Source organism: Triturus cristatus, chromosome 8 (genome assembly GCF_964204655.1).
Source record: "Triturus cristatus chromosome 8, aTriCri1.1, whole genome shotgun sequence".
NCBI lineage: Eukaryota > Metazoa > Chordata > Amphibia > Caudata > Salamandridae > Triturus > Triturus cristatus.
Window position 1 is genome coordinate 462,672,770 of NC_140591.1, and position 16,799 is coordinate 462,689,568.

General features: G+C 47.2%; 1 protein-coding gene across 5 annotated transcripts in view; it reads left to right on the top strand.

Moving 5' to 3' along the window:
- Nucleotides 1-16,799, top strand: part of PHF11 (PHD finger protein 11) — a 438,587-nt gene that overhangs the window by 46,388 nt on the left and 375,400 nt on the right. For all 5 annotated transcript variants that reach the window (XM_085621915.1, XM_085621916.1, XM_085621912.1 and 2 more), the window contains exon 2: nucleotides 9,159-9,263. In XM_085621915.1, the coding sequence (XP_085478041.1) occupies nucleotides 9,159-9,263 (105 nt within the window). The remainder of the gene's footprint in view (nucleotides 1-9,158; nucleotides 9,264-16,799) is intronic.

Here is a 16,799-nt window from a genome sequence, read left to right on the forward strand (position 1 = left end):
CCCCTGCCCATATAATAAAGTGCTTTAACCAAGTCATGCGTAGGAGGCTCCTGCCGGTGTGGGGCCCAATGTGTTTTTACATATTGTATAATCGCGGCATGCAATACATACAAGTGATCTGGCACCCCTGTCTCTCTAACAAAATTACCATAATCCAGTAGCTGTCCATCATGAAACAAGTCCGACACCGTGCTAACTCCTACTTCTAGCCAGGGAGCGATAGTGCGCTTCGTTATTCGTCCAGTCGCCAGTGGTGTTCACAATAAGGGGATGTTACCTGCGTAGGCAGGGTGTGGGCATGTGTAGTGTAGTGCCGCTTTCCAACACTGTAGCGCCGTGTTCAGCAGGGGAGGAAGATGCTGGGGGGGTTACAACACCGCAATAACAGTGAATGCAAGGCTCCTCTTGTGATATCACGCTCGGTGTACCCTATTTCTTGCAAATTACACCCGGCCGTCCAAAAGGACAGCAACTGTAATTGGCAGGCATAGTAATATGCTCTGAGGTCCGGCACTCCCAGGCCTCCTCTATCCGTACCAAGTTGGAGCTTTTGGTGGCTAATCCTCCGTCTGCCGGGCCCCCAGATTAGGTCAATAAGCATGGTATTTAAGAGTTTAAAAGTATTCTGTGGGAGCAGCACCGGTAGGTTTGTAAAGTAGTAAATCAATCGTGGGAGGACCACCATTTTCGTTATAGCCACTCTTCCTATTACCGATAGCGGTAATGTGGTCCAAAAGGAAATGCTATAGCGTAAAGCGCGAATTGCTCTATTTAGGTTGCCGTCCAACATATCGGTGGGCGTCCGATATACATGTATACCCAGATATTTAAACGTGTGCGGAGCCACCTGTAATACTGTGGGCCCAAATAAGATATCCGTGGGTGAGGGATGCTCATGGAAAAAAAGGCGTGTGACTTTGTTGGGTTAATAGCCAGGCCCGATATGTGTTCGAACATGGCAAATATCTCAGACAGAGGGGCTAAATCCGACCGAAGGTCTCTAATGTAAAGAATAATGTTGTCCACGTAATCAGAGAAGAGATGCATGGTGGGCCCGATCGGAATGCCCATCTCCTGTGCGTCTACACGCAGCTTGAGAGCCTAGGGTTCCAATGCCAATATAAACAGGAGTGGTGAGAGTGGGTATCCTTGCCTCGTCCCTCTAAATATCGGATATTCAGCTTATATGTGACCTCCGGTACGGACATGAGCAGTGGGGGCATCATACAGCAGACTGAGCCATTTAATATAATCATCCGGCAACCCAAATTTCGCTAGTGCCTTGAACATGTTTTCCCAATTTAGCGTATCAAACGCTTGGCGTAGAGCCAGTGATATACAGCCCGCATGAGTGTAACGTGCTGGAGCGGCTGCCATGAGTTAGTGTAGTCTCCTGGTATTCAAGGACGTGCTCTGGGCCGGCAAAAAGCCAGTTTGGTCTATGTGTATCAACTTATTCAGGATGGGCAGGAGCCTATTTGCCAGTACTTTACTAAGTATTTTGTATTCCGTTGCTAGCAATGATAGTGGGCAATAGCTTGCCATGTCAGTGGGATCTCTCCCCAGTTTCGGGAGAGAGACCACCAATGCGTGTGCCGTGGTGAGTGGCAGTGTTCCCTCCGCCATCGCCGTGTTGTATAAGAGCTCTAAGTTGGGCAGGAGAGAGTCCATGAAAGTATCATAAAATTCTGCAGTTAACCCGTCCAGCCCAGGGGTTTTATTACGAGGGAGCCCTTTAATCGCTATCTTGATTTCTGCTTTGGTAACAGGGCCTGACAAGTCTTTCAGGGCTGTTGCAGTTGGTTGTGGGTATGGCAATGCGTGTAAGAGGTCGTCTATTTGCGTGCCCTCACTGTCTGTAGGTTTGCTGTACAATGTAGCATAGTATTGGCAAAAGGCCGCATTAATGTCGTTTTGGGTATGTGCTTTGACACCTGCCAGGGTAGTGATTTCGTTAATTACAATGGCAGGGGGATCGTCACGTAGTAATTTTGCTAACTATGCCCCCGATTTGTCCGCCTCAGAATGACACTTCTGCGTGTACCGTTGGTGGTCTAAGATTCAAAGAGATTCAAACAATTCCGCGTGTTGGATGCAGACTTCCTGGAGTGGTGCCTATTTCTCCCTGACATGTGTGGCTTCCTGTTCCAACCTATCCATCTTGCGGTCTGTTTCTGTAAGGGACTTATGAACTTCCTGCCTAGCTCCCACTGTCGCGCAGATAGCCCTACCGCGTGTGACCACCTTAAAGGCGTCCCATTCAATTAGACCATTAAAAGCTGTATTACTATTTTCTGCAAAATAATGCACAATAGTGTCGGCCATGGCAGTACGGAACACTGTGCCTTCTAGCAACTGTGGCCATAGTCTCCAGGTAGGTACCGGAGTAGGTAACCTGCCCCACGTGACTGTTATCTCTAGTGGATTATGGTCCTGAAAGGTTTTCGCTAGATACGTAGCATGTGTGATCTGCATCGCAATCGTGTTTGAGCAATAGATTCTATCTATTCTTGTATGTAGCATATGGACCGGGGAGTACAACGAGTATTCCCTGTGTGTTGGGTGTCGCATCCCCCATACATTGCATAATGCCCAACTGCAAAGTGCCTTCGTCTGCTTAATCACGCCTGCACCGTTCAGAGGGGGATGGGACTTGTCTAATGCAATATCCATGATTGTGTTACAATCCCCGCGTATAATCCAGGGATGCATCTCCCAGCCTGCTTATGCTAGGTTCGGGGTAATTAGAAATCGTTCCTGCTCAATATTTGGCGCATATGTGCTACCCAACACTACTTGTTGACCATCAAGTGACCCTTGTATAAAAATATAGCGTCCCTGTTTATCAACTCTTTGTTCTAAGGATTTAAAAGGCACTCCATGCCTGGGCCATATGGTGACACCACGCGCATATCCAGAGTAGCTAGTCGAGAAAACCTGCCCCCTCCATTTCTTACGAATCTTCACTGCCTCCTGTTCCCAAAATGTGGGATTCTTGTAAGTACACTATTTGTGCTTTACGTCGCAGCAATTGAGCGTGTATTCTATGATGTTTCTGCACTGAACCCAATCCTCTAACATTCCACGTTATTATGTTATGCGTGCTGAGTGTATGCATTGCAATACTATGTTGGCCCTAAGGACAGGCCGTACCGTATATATGCTAGTTATAAGCCGCCTCATATTAATCAAATTAATAGGACTGTATCCCTCCCCTGAACTCCCAATACTCGGTCCGGTCAAGGAACTATACCGGTCCATGCAACTAAACATGGCAAATAAAACTATGCCCTGTACAACAACGGCATTTGCAGATTGGGGGACATTGCCAATGCCACCCATGGGGTGCAGACCGCACTCCAATATACTATAGAGCTCCGTCAGAACGGAACCCCGGGCTCGGGGAAAAATGTACACACACTTCGCTGCATCGTAATTTAGGAAAAGGATATGATATCAATAGCAGAGGAAGGTCCTTAAGCAGCAGTGTCTTACGGCAGTCACCCAAACAATCCATCCACCGTTTGTGGGGTCACTATGGGAAACAGGGCCACACTGCCCTCAGAGTCCGACCTGTTCAAGTTGTCCTCAGAGGAGGCTGAATCCTCGATTATTGCAGTCTGTCAAAATGTAGCAGCTGCTATAAGCGCCTGCTTCTTGCTCTGCTGCTTCTGCTGTGCCGTCGGGTTGGTCCGACGAGAGTTCCTGCGTATCTGTCTGCTCTGGCGGTTGCCAGTTGGTTCCATTTGATTGAAGCTATGCTGTGTGCTCTGGGAGGCGTTATCCCCACTCACTGTAGGTTCCGTCACCTCCAACCATTCCTCAGCGTCTTCCGGGCTCTCGAAGAAATGTGTTTTGCGGTCATGAATAATTTTCAGTCGGGCCGGGAAGAGTAGTGCATACTTTAGATTCAGGTCTCTCAGTTTCTTTTTAACTGCCATGAAGGAGGAGCGCTGTCTCTGCACCATGAGTGTGTAATCCGGGTATAGCGATATTCTGCTAATCTCAAACTTTATCTGATTCAGCTCCTGCGCTTTTTGTAGTAGCGTGTCTCGGTCCCTATAGTTTAACAGTTGGACGATAAGGGGCCGAGGGGGAGCACCCGGTTTAGGCTGACCAGTGGGTATCCAATGCGCTCATTCCACGCAGTACTGAGCAGAGAGGCCCTCCGAGGTGACATGTTCTCGGAACCACTGCTCCATATATCAGGCTGAATCCATCCCTTCACAGCGTTCAGGCAGCCCAATAACACGTACGTTATTCGGTCTTGTTCTCTCTTCCGCTTCTTCAACTCGGTCTATCAGGGTATTGACTTGTTTCTGGAGCTGTTGTATTATGTGGGTTGTGTTCTGGGCTTGTTGTGGAGACAGTTCTGCCAGTGCCATGGTGTTATCCTTCACCTTATCGGCTAGCTTTGCATGGTCCGCTTTGAGCAACGTGAAACCGGTTGTGAGGGCGCCAATTTGCTGTTCAATGGCATTTCTGAAGTCCCGTAACTCCTGAAGAATAAGATCCAGTTTATCCATGGGCTCTGCTTCATTTGTAGGTGGTATACAGCTGGGCACCTGTGATGTTTTGCCAAATTCCGCTTGCTCCATTGTGGGGTAAACACTGGGGCCAGCGTCTTGCTGCTTTCCTTTATTACGGCCCATCACCGCCGTCCTGGCCGTGTGGGCTAAGTGATGAGCTGCCTCGCCGTGTTGGAGGGGGGGCAGCAGGTCCGGTGTGCCTCAGTGTCAGGTCGCCAGCGGCGGCCTTTCTAGCGTTTGTCGCAGCCACGCGGAGGGGGGACACAGCTGTTTATCGAACTCATACAGGGCGGTCACTTGGTGCTGGTATCGGCTCGATCTATGGTGCGCTGTAGATGTGGGCGTTGTAGAGCCAATCGTCTTCCGAGGCGCACTGTGCAGCAATACGATTTTCCTGGGGCACACTACAGACCATCAGGGTCTGCTGGAGCTGTTTCGCAGGTGTCTTTTCCAGGGCTTCCCAGCCCGCAATGACCCCATGTAGTAGGCCCACGCTCCCGATTGCAGGTACCTATGTCGGGTCCTGTGCACTGCACTCTTCCTTCTCAGTCGCGGCAGGGGCTCCCAGCCCGCCACACAATCAGGCCATCTCCCCTCCATTGATCAGGCCCGCCGCTGAGATTAATGACGCAGTATCTGCACCCTCTGGCATTGTCCGTATTTATTTTCGTCTCCTCTCTTCCCCCCTCAGGACACCAACAGTTCTTCGTGCCCCTCTGGCTGTGCTGTTCCCAATTGCGTGAGTGGGCCCTTCTATGTTCCGATCGCAGGCCGCACAGCTTCCTCAGGCCTTGCATGATTCAAGCCCCGGGGCCTACCCATGGGGCGCATTCGCACTCACCGCCGTGGCCCGGTCTGCTCCGCAGGATTCTCAGCAGCAGGGATTGTCTTCCTCAATCGGTGGGGAGCTCACACGGGACCTCCTCCGCAGTGGGCCCCCATTCAGGGTCTTTCGCCATGCAGCGCAGCAAGCTCGCGGCTCTGGGCCCGTCTTTCCCTCTCCGCCAACGTACGGGCTCCGGACCTTGTAGGTCGCGAAAGGTGGGTGGCAGCAGGCCGGAAAGCGGGTACGATCGTCAACACCACCTTGCTCCACCAGGACATGCTGCATGGGGCCCCTCTGTGCGACGTGTGGCAATGAAGTTTCAGGATCTTTGAGCCCGGGTCCGGAGCTCAGCTAAAAGGTGGCCGCCATGTTTGGCAGTCGGCCACGACCCCCTTCAAACAGTATTACTTAATAGCCAATTAGACTTGCAATGGTGAGGCGCTTTGTGTCTATTTATTCAAGAACATATTCACAGCATTCTGTGAAATGAATGACTAAAGCGAGCCCAACCAGTTGTCTCATGGAGGGAGGGAAGGAGGGAAGGAGGGAAGGAGGGAAGGAGGGAGGGAGGGAGGGAGATAGAGGGAGAGAGAGGGAGGGAGAGAGAGAGGGAGAGAGAGAGGGAGGGAGAGAGACAGAGAGACAGAGAGACAGAGAGAGAGAAAAACAACAAGCTGCCCTACGTACTTTTCCACGCAGACTAGCACATAATACCTAGGCTTCTAAAATACTCTCTATCACGCGCTGTCTGTTTGAGACTCCATGTCTCCATGGAAGGCATTTTGTGTAGTCACCAGCTACTAGTGTCTTGTTCTACTGCCGCTCGATGTAATCGGGAACACCAAGATGCTCTTGTTCATGATAAAAACATTTTAAACTGTGGTTTGATTAACAGCAGGTCTCTCATGAAGCATTATCAAGAGATATCTAATATGTTAGATGACATGGACTTGGACGCCCATTTCCTTACAGAGACATGGACTAACGTTGATTCCCCCATACAAATGGGCTTTGCTTGCCCAGATGGCTATAAAATGTTCCATAAACCAAGGGCTGCGGGGAGAGGAGGAGGGGTTGGGGTGATTTTTAAAGAAAAATGTGTCTTTGCACCACTAGGGGTAGATGGTGTTGCGGGGATCGAACTATTGGGTTTTTCATTGCAAGAGGCCAAAGGTAGGCTACTAACTGGGATGGTCTGCTATAGACCTCCAGGTTTAGATACCCAATATCAAGCATTACTTGACACTATTACCAACCTGACCCTAACACATTCAAGAATGATTTTATTGAGTGATTTTAACTTATGGGACAACGGGAACCTAGGCAACCATTTGAGAGATCTAAGGCAAACGTGTGAGAATCTCAGTCTGTACCAATTGGTGCAACAGCCAACCCATCAAGGAGGGCATGCTTTAGATCTCCTGTTCGCCAATTAGACCGAGACAGAGGTGGTTGCTATTTTGCCTCAAAGCTGGACTGATCATTTTCTAATCCATTTTAGGATTATGTTGCCTGGTCCAGTGTACAATAATAATCAGTCAGTAACTTACCGAAAGGGTAGAGAGTGGACCAAGGTAATAGGAAAAAGAACAGACCCGAATCAGAACCTCTTCGCCCCTAACGACTCAGTGGAAATAATTATCAAACATATTGCAATTACATAACTGGAACACTGGGCTTGCTAGCCCCAGTAAAAAGAATTAAGAATATGAGGAAAGGTTCAGCCCCTTGGTATAGTGAGGAGCTGAAATTAATGCGGGCTACATGCAAGAAGGCTGAGAGGAAATGGAGACGGTTTTATTTAGAGCTGGATAAGAAAGAATTAAAGTTGGCACAGGCCAGGTATAATGAGTCTATCTCCAGGTCAAAAGCAGATTTCTATGACAAGTCTATTCTGCAAGCGCCTAACAGTACGAGAGCACTTTTTAAGATCTTTAGGGACCTCTCTAGTCCTGCCAGTACGAGCAATAAGGTGGTCGCATCGCAAAAACTTTGCGATGAGATCGCTACCCATTTCAATGAAAAGATCTCCAAAATTGTTGGAGGTCTTGATTCAAGAAATATCAGCGGTCAGGATGATTATCCTCAGTTGCTAGGCGGAGATTTTCGGGTAGAAACTTCCCTGGAGAACTTTCAGCCTCTTACGGAGGACTTTTTAAATAGCGTGGCCCAAAGTGTTTCCTCGGGATCGCCCCTAGACCCTCTTCCACACAGGATTTGGAAGGAGTTTAGGCATGAAATCTTCCCCTGGCTGAGGCAGATTTGCTGTCAGTCTCTGGAAGAAGGAGTGGTTCCAGAGGCATGGAAGCAATCAGTGGTGACCCCCCTGCTTAAGAAATCCTCCCTGGACCCGACAGTTCCAGCCAATTTCAGACCCATCTCCCTCCTGCCATACCCGGTTAAAATTCTGGAAAAAGCAGTTAGCAAAACTTTATCTTGCTATCTGGAGGTTAACCATCTGCTGGATAGGGACCAGTTTTGCTTTCGTCCAGCCCAAGGTACTGAAACAGCTCTGGCAACCGTAATGGACAACCTACGAATGCGTGCCGACAATGGAAAACCTTCTGTGTTAGTACTACTGGATATGTCGGCCGCATTCGACACGGTGAGCTATACGGTACTGGTGGAAAGGCTGGAAAAGATAGAAGTGAAAGGGCAGGCTTTGAAGTGGCTGAAGTCTTATTTATCAGGGAGGTAACCGGTTGTGACTAGGACACCGTTCACCTCTAGCAAGTCCCCGGTGCGCTACGGGGTGCCGCAGGGCTCTGCGATCAGCCCCATCTTGTTTAATATTTACCTGCGTCCCTTGATTCCTGTTATTAAGTCTTTTGGAATTGATGTGATCAACTACGCTGATGACACACAATTGGTGTTTTCCCTGGAAGGGAAACAGGCGGTGTCTATGGCTGTATTCCAGGAATGTATGCGTCAGACTGTTGCTGGCTCAGGAAGAACTCCCTGCAATTCAATGGGGGAAAAACAGAGGTGATATACTGTTCTACCACTAGAATGCCTCCGCATCTTCCATTGGAGTTTAGACTTATCCCCGAGGACGAACCTCTGGCACCAGTTACAACTGTGCGTAATCTGGGGGTCTTGGTAGATGATAACCTCCAGAGGGAGTCACAGGCTAATAAAATAGCTAGTGTCTGCTTCTCCTTGCTGCGCGTACTTCGGCAGATTCTCCCGTTACTGCCTAGTGATACAAAACCCCTTGTAGTAAGGAGCATAATTTAGTGCTACTCATCAAATAAGTCCGGGACAGATTTTATGCTGAAGGAAGATAATAGTTTACATACCTGCAACTAGTTTAGTTTTTTTGAGTCTATTACATATTTAGTTGTGACCCTCCCACCTTCCTGATGAAGAGAAGGGCTAGCTCCGTATTAGTTTTTTCCCCTATACTTCTTAGCTTTACATTCATCACCTAACTAAATACAAAATGACACCGAGGATGCCATCAAAAAATTGATTGTTCAATGTGGGAATTGTTAGTTTTGAATGAGTGTTACCACATGCAATTCTGACCAAGTCTATGTTAAATATCCAAAATGTTGGTATTCAATAAACAAGATATGGCAAGCCCAAACACAGTAGAAAAGAATCACGGCATGTGAATCTAGAAGTGTCTGAAACACAAAACATTTGTTACAGGCAAGTAACATTTTCTTTTTTTATTTAGGGTTGCTTTATATTCATAAAGTGGCAACTGCATAATTTTGTTGAGTAGTCTGTTGAACAACAAAAAGTATAACACTAAAATATGAAATCCTATTTTAAACAAATCGTTTTTTATGTCTCAGTTATTTTCACCGCCTCTTGTCAGTCAGTGCACACCGGATTTTGATTCGTTTGGAGGATTTCTCTTGGAGGATGTGAAAAAAGAAATAAAAAGAGGAAGCCGTCTGGTGAGTGAAATATGTAGTCTTTGATTTGAAGAATTTTTATAATCTTGTTCACCTGAAAATAAAAAGACCACCCAGCCGCTCAATAAAAGCAGTCAGGAAATCTGATTTGGGTGTAAACACTAGTTTCCACTCAACTCTGGAATATGAAGCTTCTTTAAAAAAATGTTCCCATAAAGAATTTCCTCATTCTCATTTTACTCGGTAGAACCTACTGAAATGTGAATTAGGATAGGGTCAGTATTTAGGAAAAAGAACTGCTGAAATTTCTGTATAAACATCATTATCCACAGTTATTATACATTTGTTTCCTGTGAAAAAAACTTGTACTGAAGAGAGTATCTTAAACAATTACTGATTTCCACAGTACTGGTAATTCCAGAGTGCTGGCATTCTAACCATGGTAGCTCACTACTTCTAAAGAGGCCCCTGGTATCCATCTCCCTGCGGGCGATTTAGCAGTCAACGACTGGAAAGTGCATAATTTCCTAATATGCAAATGCATTTAGAAGCATCTGTCCAACTTCTGTTCTCATGTGTTGAGCATTGGTATCATCTTGTGGTGTGAGGAGAAATGGAAGATGATTGTATTCCTGCTTACTTAACTCTTTTAGAAATAGGCATTAAGCTGGATTCTATCCAATTAATGTAGGTAGAGGCCTAAATATGCAATACAAGTAATAGTAGGGAGTTAAGTGATCGTGTTGGATCGCTAATGTTAGTAACAAATAACACATCATCAATGAACATTAATAATTTTCCCTGGAAGCAGCCGTTATCCCTGTAATGCTACACTTCAACCCAATGTATGTGCTCAGCGATTCCAATGCCAGATAGAAAACTATAGGCAACATGCGGATCCTTGTCTAGTACTTTTGTTTATATCAAAATAATCAGAAAGCTCCCTATTTGTGTTTACTTTGGAAATAGATTCTCTGTAAAGCAACAGTATGCTAGAGCAAGGCTTGGGGCCTTGATTTGTTTTGTTAACTGTAAGTATTCATGTGCATATTTCCAAGCAGATTTTCTATTAACCAATTAAAAAACTTCTGGAACAAAACATCTGCAGAGATAGAGCACTTACCTGTCAGACTGCACTCAGAGGAATTAGTTATCAAGCTCCTATGAAAACTAGAAAAATCATCTCTGTGGTAAATTGAACAATTCCCTCTTGAAGATATATGGCCTGATTTAGGGTTTGGTGGATGATACTCCGGCCGTCAGAGTGCCAAAGAACATTACCCCTGCCACTCTGATGGAGTAGCGTCTGCCAGATTCAAAGATGACGCCAGCCCAGTGGTCATCATGGTGGTTGCCTTTCAGGTATAAAAGGTTTGGTGAACATGTCTTCATTTTTGATGGCCGCTGTCGGTACTGATGGCCGTGCACCAAAACGTTAAAATGTTTTTGTTTTTCAGAAAAAAACTTCTAAAATACGGTTTGGTTTCTGGAAAACAAAAAACTAATAACCCCACACCCTGGGGCATTACTCTCAGGGTGTGGGGGTCATTGTTTTTTCTGTCTCTCTGATGACAGACAGAAAAAAAAGGACATTACACTGCCCATCCTAAATAGGACACATGGGGTAATGCCCTCCCTCGATGGCACCTGCAATGTTGGGTTGTTGAAACAAGCTTTCTTTTGATGGGACCATTGGGGGCGCAGTGGACAGAGTTTTGCAGACAGGGTACTCTCCTTTGCAACTAAATCCGAGCAGAAGTTTTCAGAAATACATTTAAAATGAAAATACCTTTTCTCCCCACAAAACTAAAAAAAACATTCTTAAAAAGACATGACCTCATTACAATACAGTTTGAACATTTATTTAGGAGGCCTCCTTCTTTTAGAAACCTCAAAGATTAAAAAAAGCTTGAAAAGTTGGAAAGTTAATCAATAAGTTAACCACATTCTAAAACCAGACTCCATCTTACAGGGCTTGAACTGAGATCATGCAAAAACCTAATAAAGGCAAATACAAATTAAATAAATATTGTTCACTAAAAGTTTAATTTTCTTTAGTCTGGCTTGATGCTGACTACTGCGGTAATGGGGCTAAGTGCAGTAAACCACGGGTTCATTGGCTGACAAAAATATAAAATAGTTAATTATTAAGGGTTAAAGATAGATATGGCACAGTAAAGATAACTAGTAAAAAAATCTGTAAAACCTTCAATGTTTTTTTATGCCCGAAATACTTGCAAAGTAGCTGAATATTGGAGATCAATTTTTGTTTCAACGGGTGTGACATTCCAAGATTAGGGTGAAGAAGTAGTCATGCTGGTTATTGGGGTCCCACGTTTATACACCACTTTTATACACAACTGGCAGATTGTAGTTGTGGATTCACTATCTGAATTTGTAGAACCTGTGAAGGGTGGTTCTCCTTTCAAGCGTTCTTTCCAGGCTGTTTTTCAGACACCCCCTCTGCAGGGTCACCTCCATTCTGGGCCACCGACAACAGAACCACAAAGCAAAGATGCATGAGGTTTCTGCACCTGGCTGCCATTAGCACAACTGAAGAAGTAAATGGGGAAAGACAAAAGGGCAGGCTTCACAAAAAGGCTTCCTTTTCTTTCAGAGTCTCTAATCTCACCTCTCATCTCTGAAAATCACCAAAAGGCAGTGTTCAGGTTGCCTAATCAACAGCTCCTTGCTAATAAAGTATATCTAAAGGAAGCCTGTCTCTTTCCCCTTCTTTTTAGTGGCTAGGTCGTGTCCCTCTAGCTGCAGAAATGGTAGCACCTTCAGCTTATGCAAGGCCAAGGGTATCCAACATGGATCCCACTAGCATCCATTACTCTGTCTCGCATACTCCATGCGTGGACCTTGCAGGCTGCACACATCATCTTGCTTAACATGCAGTCAGAATGTTCACTCTAAGCACTGGGTAAGTGCGTAGAAGCTGAACTTTTCATGAGTGGGCTAGTAGGCCTCCGCTTCCCTGACTCATATGAACAGGTCTGGTCACCCTAATAATTCTCAATACATTGTATTCTGCCAGCAGCACTCCACATGCTAACTGCACATCAGGGCTGTAGTTCATTCCCAGTAAATGAGGGATTGCTTGGTGCATCCATCTAGGACACATGACAAGTCCTGCACGTTCTTATAGTCCGGGACAGGATTGGGCTTGTGTGCACACACTTGATTAGTTTGATGCTGGGGCCATAACTAAAACAGTCAGGAGACCAGATACATGTCCAAGGCAATTATTTTATATTTCTCTCCTTCCTTTTTCCTCATTATCGCACATAGGAGGGTGTCGAAATACATGACTTGAGGGTGTCCACTGTACAAAACCTTCTCCTGTGTTTGATTTAATAAACTGTGCTCCTGTTCATGAATAATAGGGAACCGGGGCCACCCAAAGATTTTCCATAATAACTGATCCGACTCTTAATTCACTGAATACACTAAATACACTTTTTGAATGTTGAAGAGACTTAATCATACTTTAGCAAATTTGCTGCAAGATGTCTTTAAAAATGTAGGCGTTTCTAAAGCTAAGCAGTGCAGGACAGCCTAGTTACTTCCCTTTTCACTTGAATTAACCTTTAAATACACGATTGCCTGTTTATTTAACATTTTTTTAATGTCGAGTAAACAGCAGCTCAGTGCTACTATAGACCAGGGTGCCGCATGTAAAGTTCATGAGGGCCGCATGCGGTCCCGGAGCGGGTTTACAATTTTACAAGCATGTTTACTTCTGAAATCATTGAGTTAACATTATCAACTGTGACAGAGCCGTACAACCTAATTGGAAGCACTTTTCCTTTAAAGGCTGCCAAGACCCGTGCCATTTCCCTCCCTATGTATATTACATTTAAAATTTTAAGGCTGTTAGTTTTTGTGTATTCTTCATTGTTTTATTTTGCACTATTGTAAGTTCCAAATGATTGTTAAGTCCAAGTCAACTTCTAATTATGAATTAAAAAAACACTGTGAATTAATGTCATCAATGTCTAGTTTATTTTTAAATTGAAACAAACAAGGGATCGTATGCACAATGTCACTTTAAATGGATGTTCTAGACAGCGGGACTCTATGGTCTAGTTGAAGGCAGAAACCGAAACGTGTTAACCGTCCACGCTCGCACTAATGGTGTACTAAATAAAGCACTTTTCGGTTAAAAAGACCTGTGGACTTTCTCTCTGGTGCCGTAGAGCTCTTGTCGAGTGGAGGAGCAGAGTTGTGTTGAAGACAGATATATATATATTTTTTTACAAAAATGCTTGCTCTTTGTTATAGGCAAATACACAATAGTGAAGTTTTCTGTGTTGTTTATGTGCAGGTTATTTAGCAGTCCAAGCGAACCAATTGGTGGTGTTGATGTCCATAATGCCAAGTCATCAGCTGTAGTTAAACTTTATTTCACCTATTTGGGAGGGAGAGCGGATATAAATGCTACCTAAAATGCTTGCAAGATTTGTCGTGTAAGCGGAAAGTAATTGTACGGCACTGTTTTAAGCCATTGAATAGATTAATCTGCCAATCTCGTTATCCAATTTGCCTTTTAACACCCGTTACCTAGTAGGTCCGAAAAATTTGATCAATGGTTACATTATTTCAAAGATCTGGACTATATCTTATCGGAGGCTGCAGTGTAATAGATAAAACACACACACAGCTTCAAGTTCCTGTCTCTGTGTGGAACAGTGACAGCACTATAATACATAACTTGTTGCAAAATGTTTCCAAATCCTATTAAAAGTCAGGTTTAGCATTCAACATTTGCACAGTACTGTTTTTATAGCTTATGCGTTTCAGAAAAAATAAATATGCAACACTGTTATATTTTTTTTTTTTTTTTTTTGTTGTTGTTGTTGTTTGAAACCGTTTATTGCAATCTCAAATATATACAAGTATGGGCCTACAACCTTCCGGCCGGCCGCTAGAGTGACAGGAGCATATGACATACATACAAAAAGGCTCTTGGCGTTGCAGAGAGGTAAATCAGGAGGTATCAACGACGTGGGCCACATGACTCCGTGCCCACAATACGGTTTCATTTTATAAGAACACAACAACACAAAAAACCACACCCGCAAGGCAACCCGCAAGCCGAAGTGACAGCACGTGCTCCTTAAGTGGGGGACCCCAACCATCTACAAGAATCTAAAGAGGGGAATGGGAACAGATCAGGGACTGGGGAACCCTGTGCCCGGGGCTGGGGGAGGGGGTCAACTAGGGGGACGGAGCTGGTGAAGCAGCCGGCAGTAGTGGTGGCTCACAAATACCCCCGCGGTAGGCGTTCCAGGGGCCCCAAACTTTCACCCACGCCCCAGGCTTACCTCTCGCCACATACACCACCTTTTCTCGGAACATGCACCAATCCATGTGTTCTTTCCAGGCCGACACCGCCGGGGGCCTCTGGGATCCCCACAGCTGCGCGATGTCACGCTTAGCTATCATATATCCCAGAGTCACCTATCGTGTCTGCGGAACCGAGTAGTCAGTTGGTTCCCACACATTCAGCAAGCATCTCCTCGCTTCAGGCAACAGCGCGACACGCGTAACCGCTCGCAGGACCTCGTGCACACCACGCCAGAATCGCTCCACCTTCGGGCACTCCCACAGAATATGCAAAAAAGTCGCCATAGCACCACACCCACGCTTACACAGCCCATCCTCGGCATAGCCCATACGCAGAAGCCTTGGCCCCGTCATATAAACCCGGTGGAGGATCTTTAGCTGGACGAAGCGAAGGCGAGCCGGTATGGCCACCTCCTTCGGAGAGGCCACCGCGGAAATCCAGTCCTCGTCGTCCAACTCCAGCCCATCGGCAACCCAGGCCTCGCGGAGGCCAGTCAGCAAGCCCGAGCGATCATTAATCAGTTTTTTGTATATGAGGGAGATCGTGCTGTCCGGAACATGGCCATCCAGCACTCTATCCTCCAGGGGGGAAGACTCCGGAATGGAGGCGACGTCTGTGAAGACGGAGCCCAGTGCGTGACGGACCTGCAGGTACCGAAAGTATTCACTGCCCTGCAGCTGAAACTCCGTCTGCAGCGTCTCGAATGTTTTAAATCCCCCCCTCGTCCAGAGATCCCCCACTGTACTGATGCCGATCGTGTCCCACTTCTCGAAGCCCTTCGAGGTCCACAGGGAGCCCAACCTCTCAGACGCATATAGCGGTGACGCCCGGGTCAAACGGTCCTTCCACCCCATAGCTGCGTTAGCCGCGTGCCATACTCGCACCATGACACGCGTAGGTCCCGTCAGGCGGGGGCCGGGCGCGCCAGAGTAGAGCGCTCGATTGTAGTCGCCACCAGGCAGGAGCATCTTGTCCATTTCAAATGCCGGGTTTAAGGCGGGCCCGTAGAGGCCATGATTAATTGCAGCTAGCTGGGAGGCCCAGTAATACCGTTTAATATCCGGGAGGGCAACCCCCCCCGTCGTACCATGGGAGCGTCAACTTCGCCAAGGCAATACGCGGCCTCCCGTCCCAAAACAGGCGACGCTGTAGACTCTCCACCTCACGGAAGTAGCGCGCCGGGACCAAGTCCATAGTGTTCTGGAGAGCGTACAGGAAGCGTGGCAACGACATCATCTTAAACAATGCCGCCCGGCCGAGCGGCGAAAGCGGCAGGCGCCGCCAACGCGCGACGTCCTCCTTCAAGCGCTGGAGGGGGGGAAGCAAATTCCGCTAGTAGCGGGCCTCCGGGTCCAGAGTAATATAGATACCCAGGTACCGAAACCCCTGAGAGGCAATCTGGATCGGACAGTCCCGCGGGAGGACGGGAGCCTCCCCGGAAAGCACATACACACATGATTTAGCCCAGTTGATGACAAGGCCTGAGTTGCGGCCGAATGAGCGCAAAACATCAACCAGGACAATCAGTGATTTACGCGGGGAGGCGAGGTACAAAAGGATATCGTCAGCGTATAGGGACACGCGGTCCTCATACTCGGGGGTCCAACGGAGACCACGGATGGAAGGGTGCCACCGCAGCCACTCCGCCAGGGGTTCCAAGGCCAGTGCAAACAGGAGAGGCGACAAGGGGCAACCCTGTCGCGTGCCCCGTCCCAGAGCGAATGGGGCCGAGACTCGTCCATTCACCACCACCTGCGCCAATGGGCCCGAATACAACAATTTGACCCAGCTGATGAATCCCGGTCCAAATCCAAATTTCACCAGCATCGCCCAAATGTATGGCCACTCGAGTGTATCAAACGCCATGGTGGCGTCTAAGGACGCCAAGATGGCCGGCTCCCGCACAAACGGAACACGCGCGAGCACCCCGTGCAGGCGCCGCAGATTAAGGGCCGTGTTACGATGGGGTATAAAGCCGGACTGGTCTTGGTGGACCAGATCGCCCACCACGCCGACCAGCCGGTTGGCGAGCACCTTGGCGAGGATTTTGGGCTCCGCATTCAAGAGCGAGATAGGCCTATAGGATGTGACCCGTTCTCGGGGTCTCCCCTCCTTGTGGATCACCACGATTGTAGCCAGGCGCTGGTCCGGCGGGAGGGAGCCCCGCGGGTGGGCCGCCAGGAACATCGCGCGGAGGTGGGGTGCCAGTACATCCGGTCGCAGCT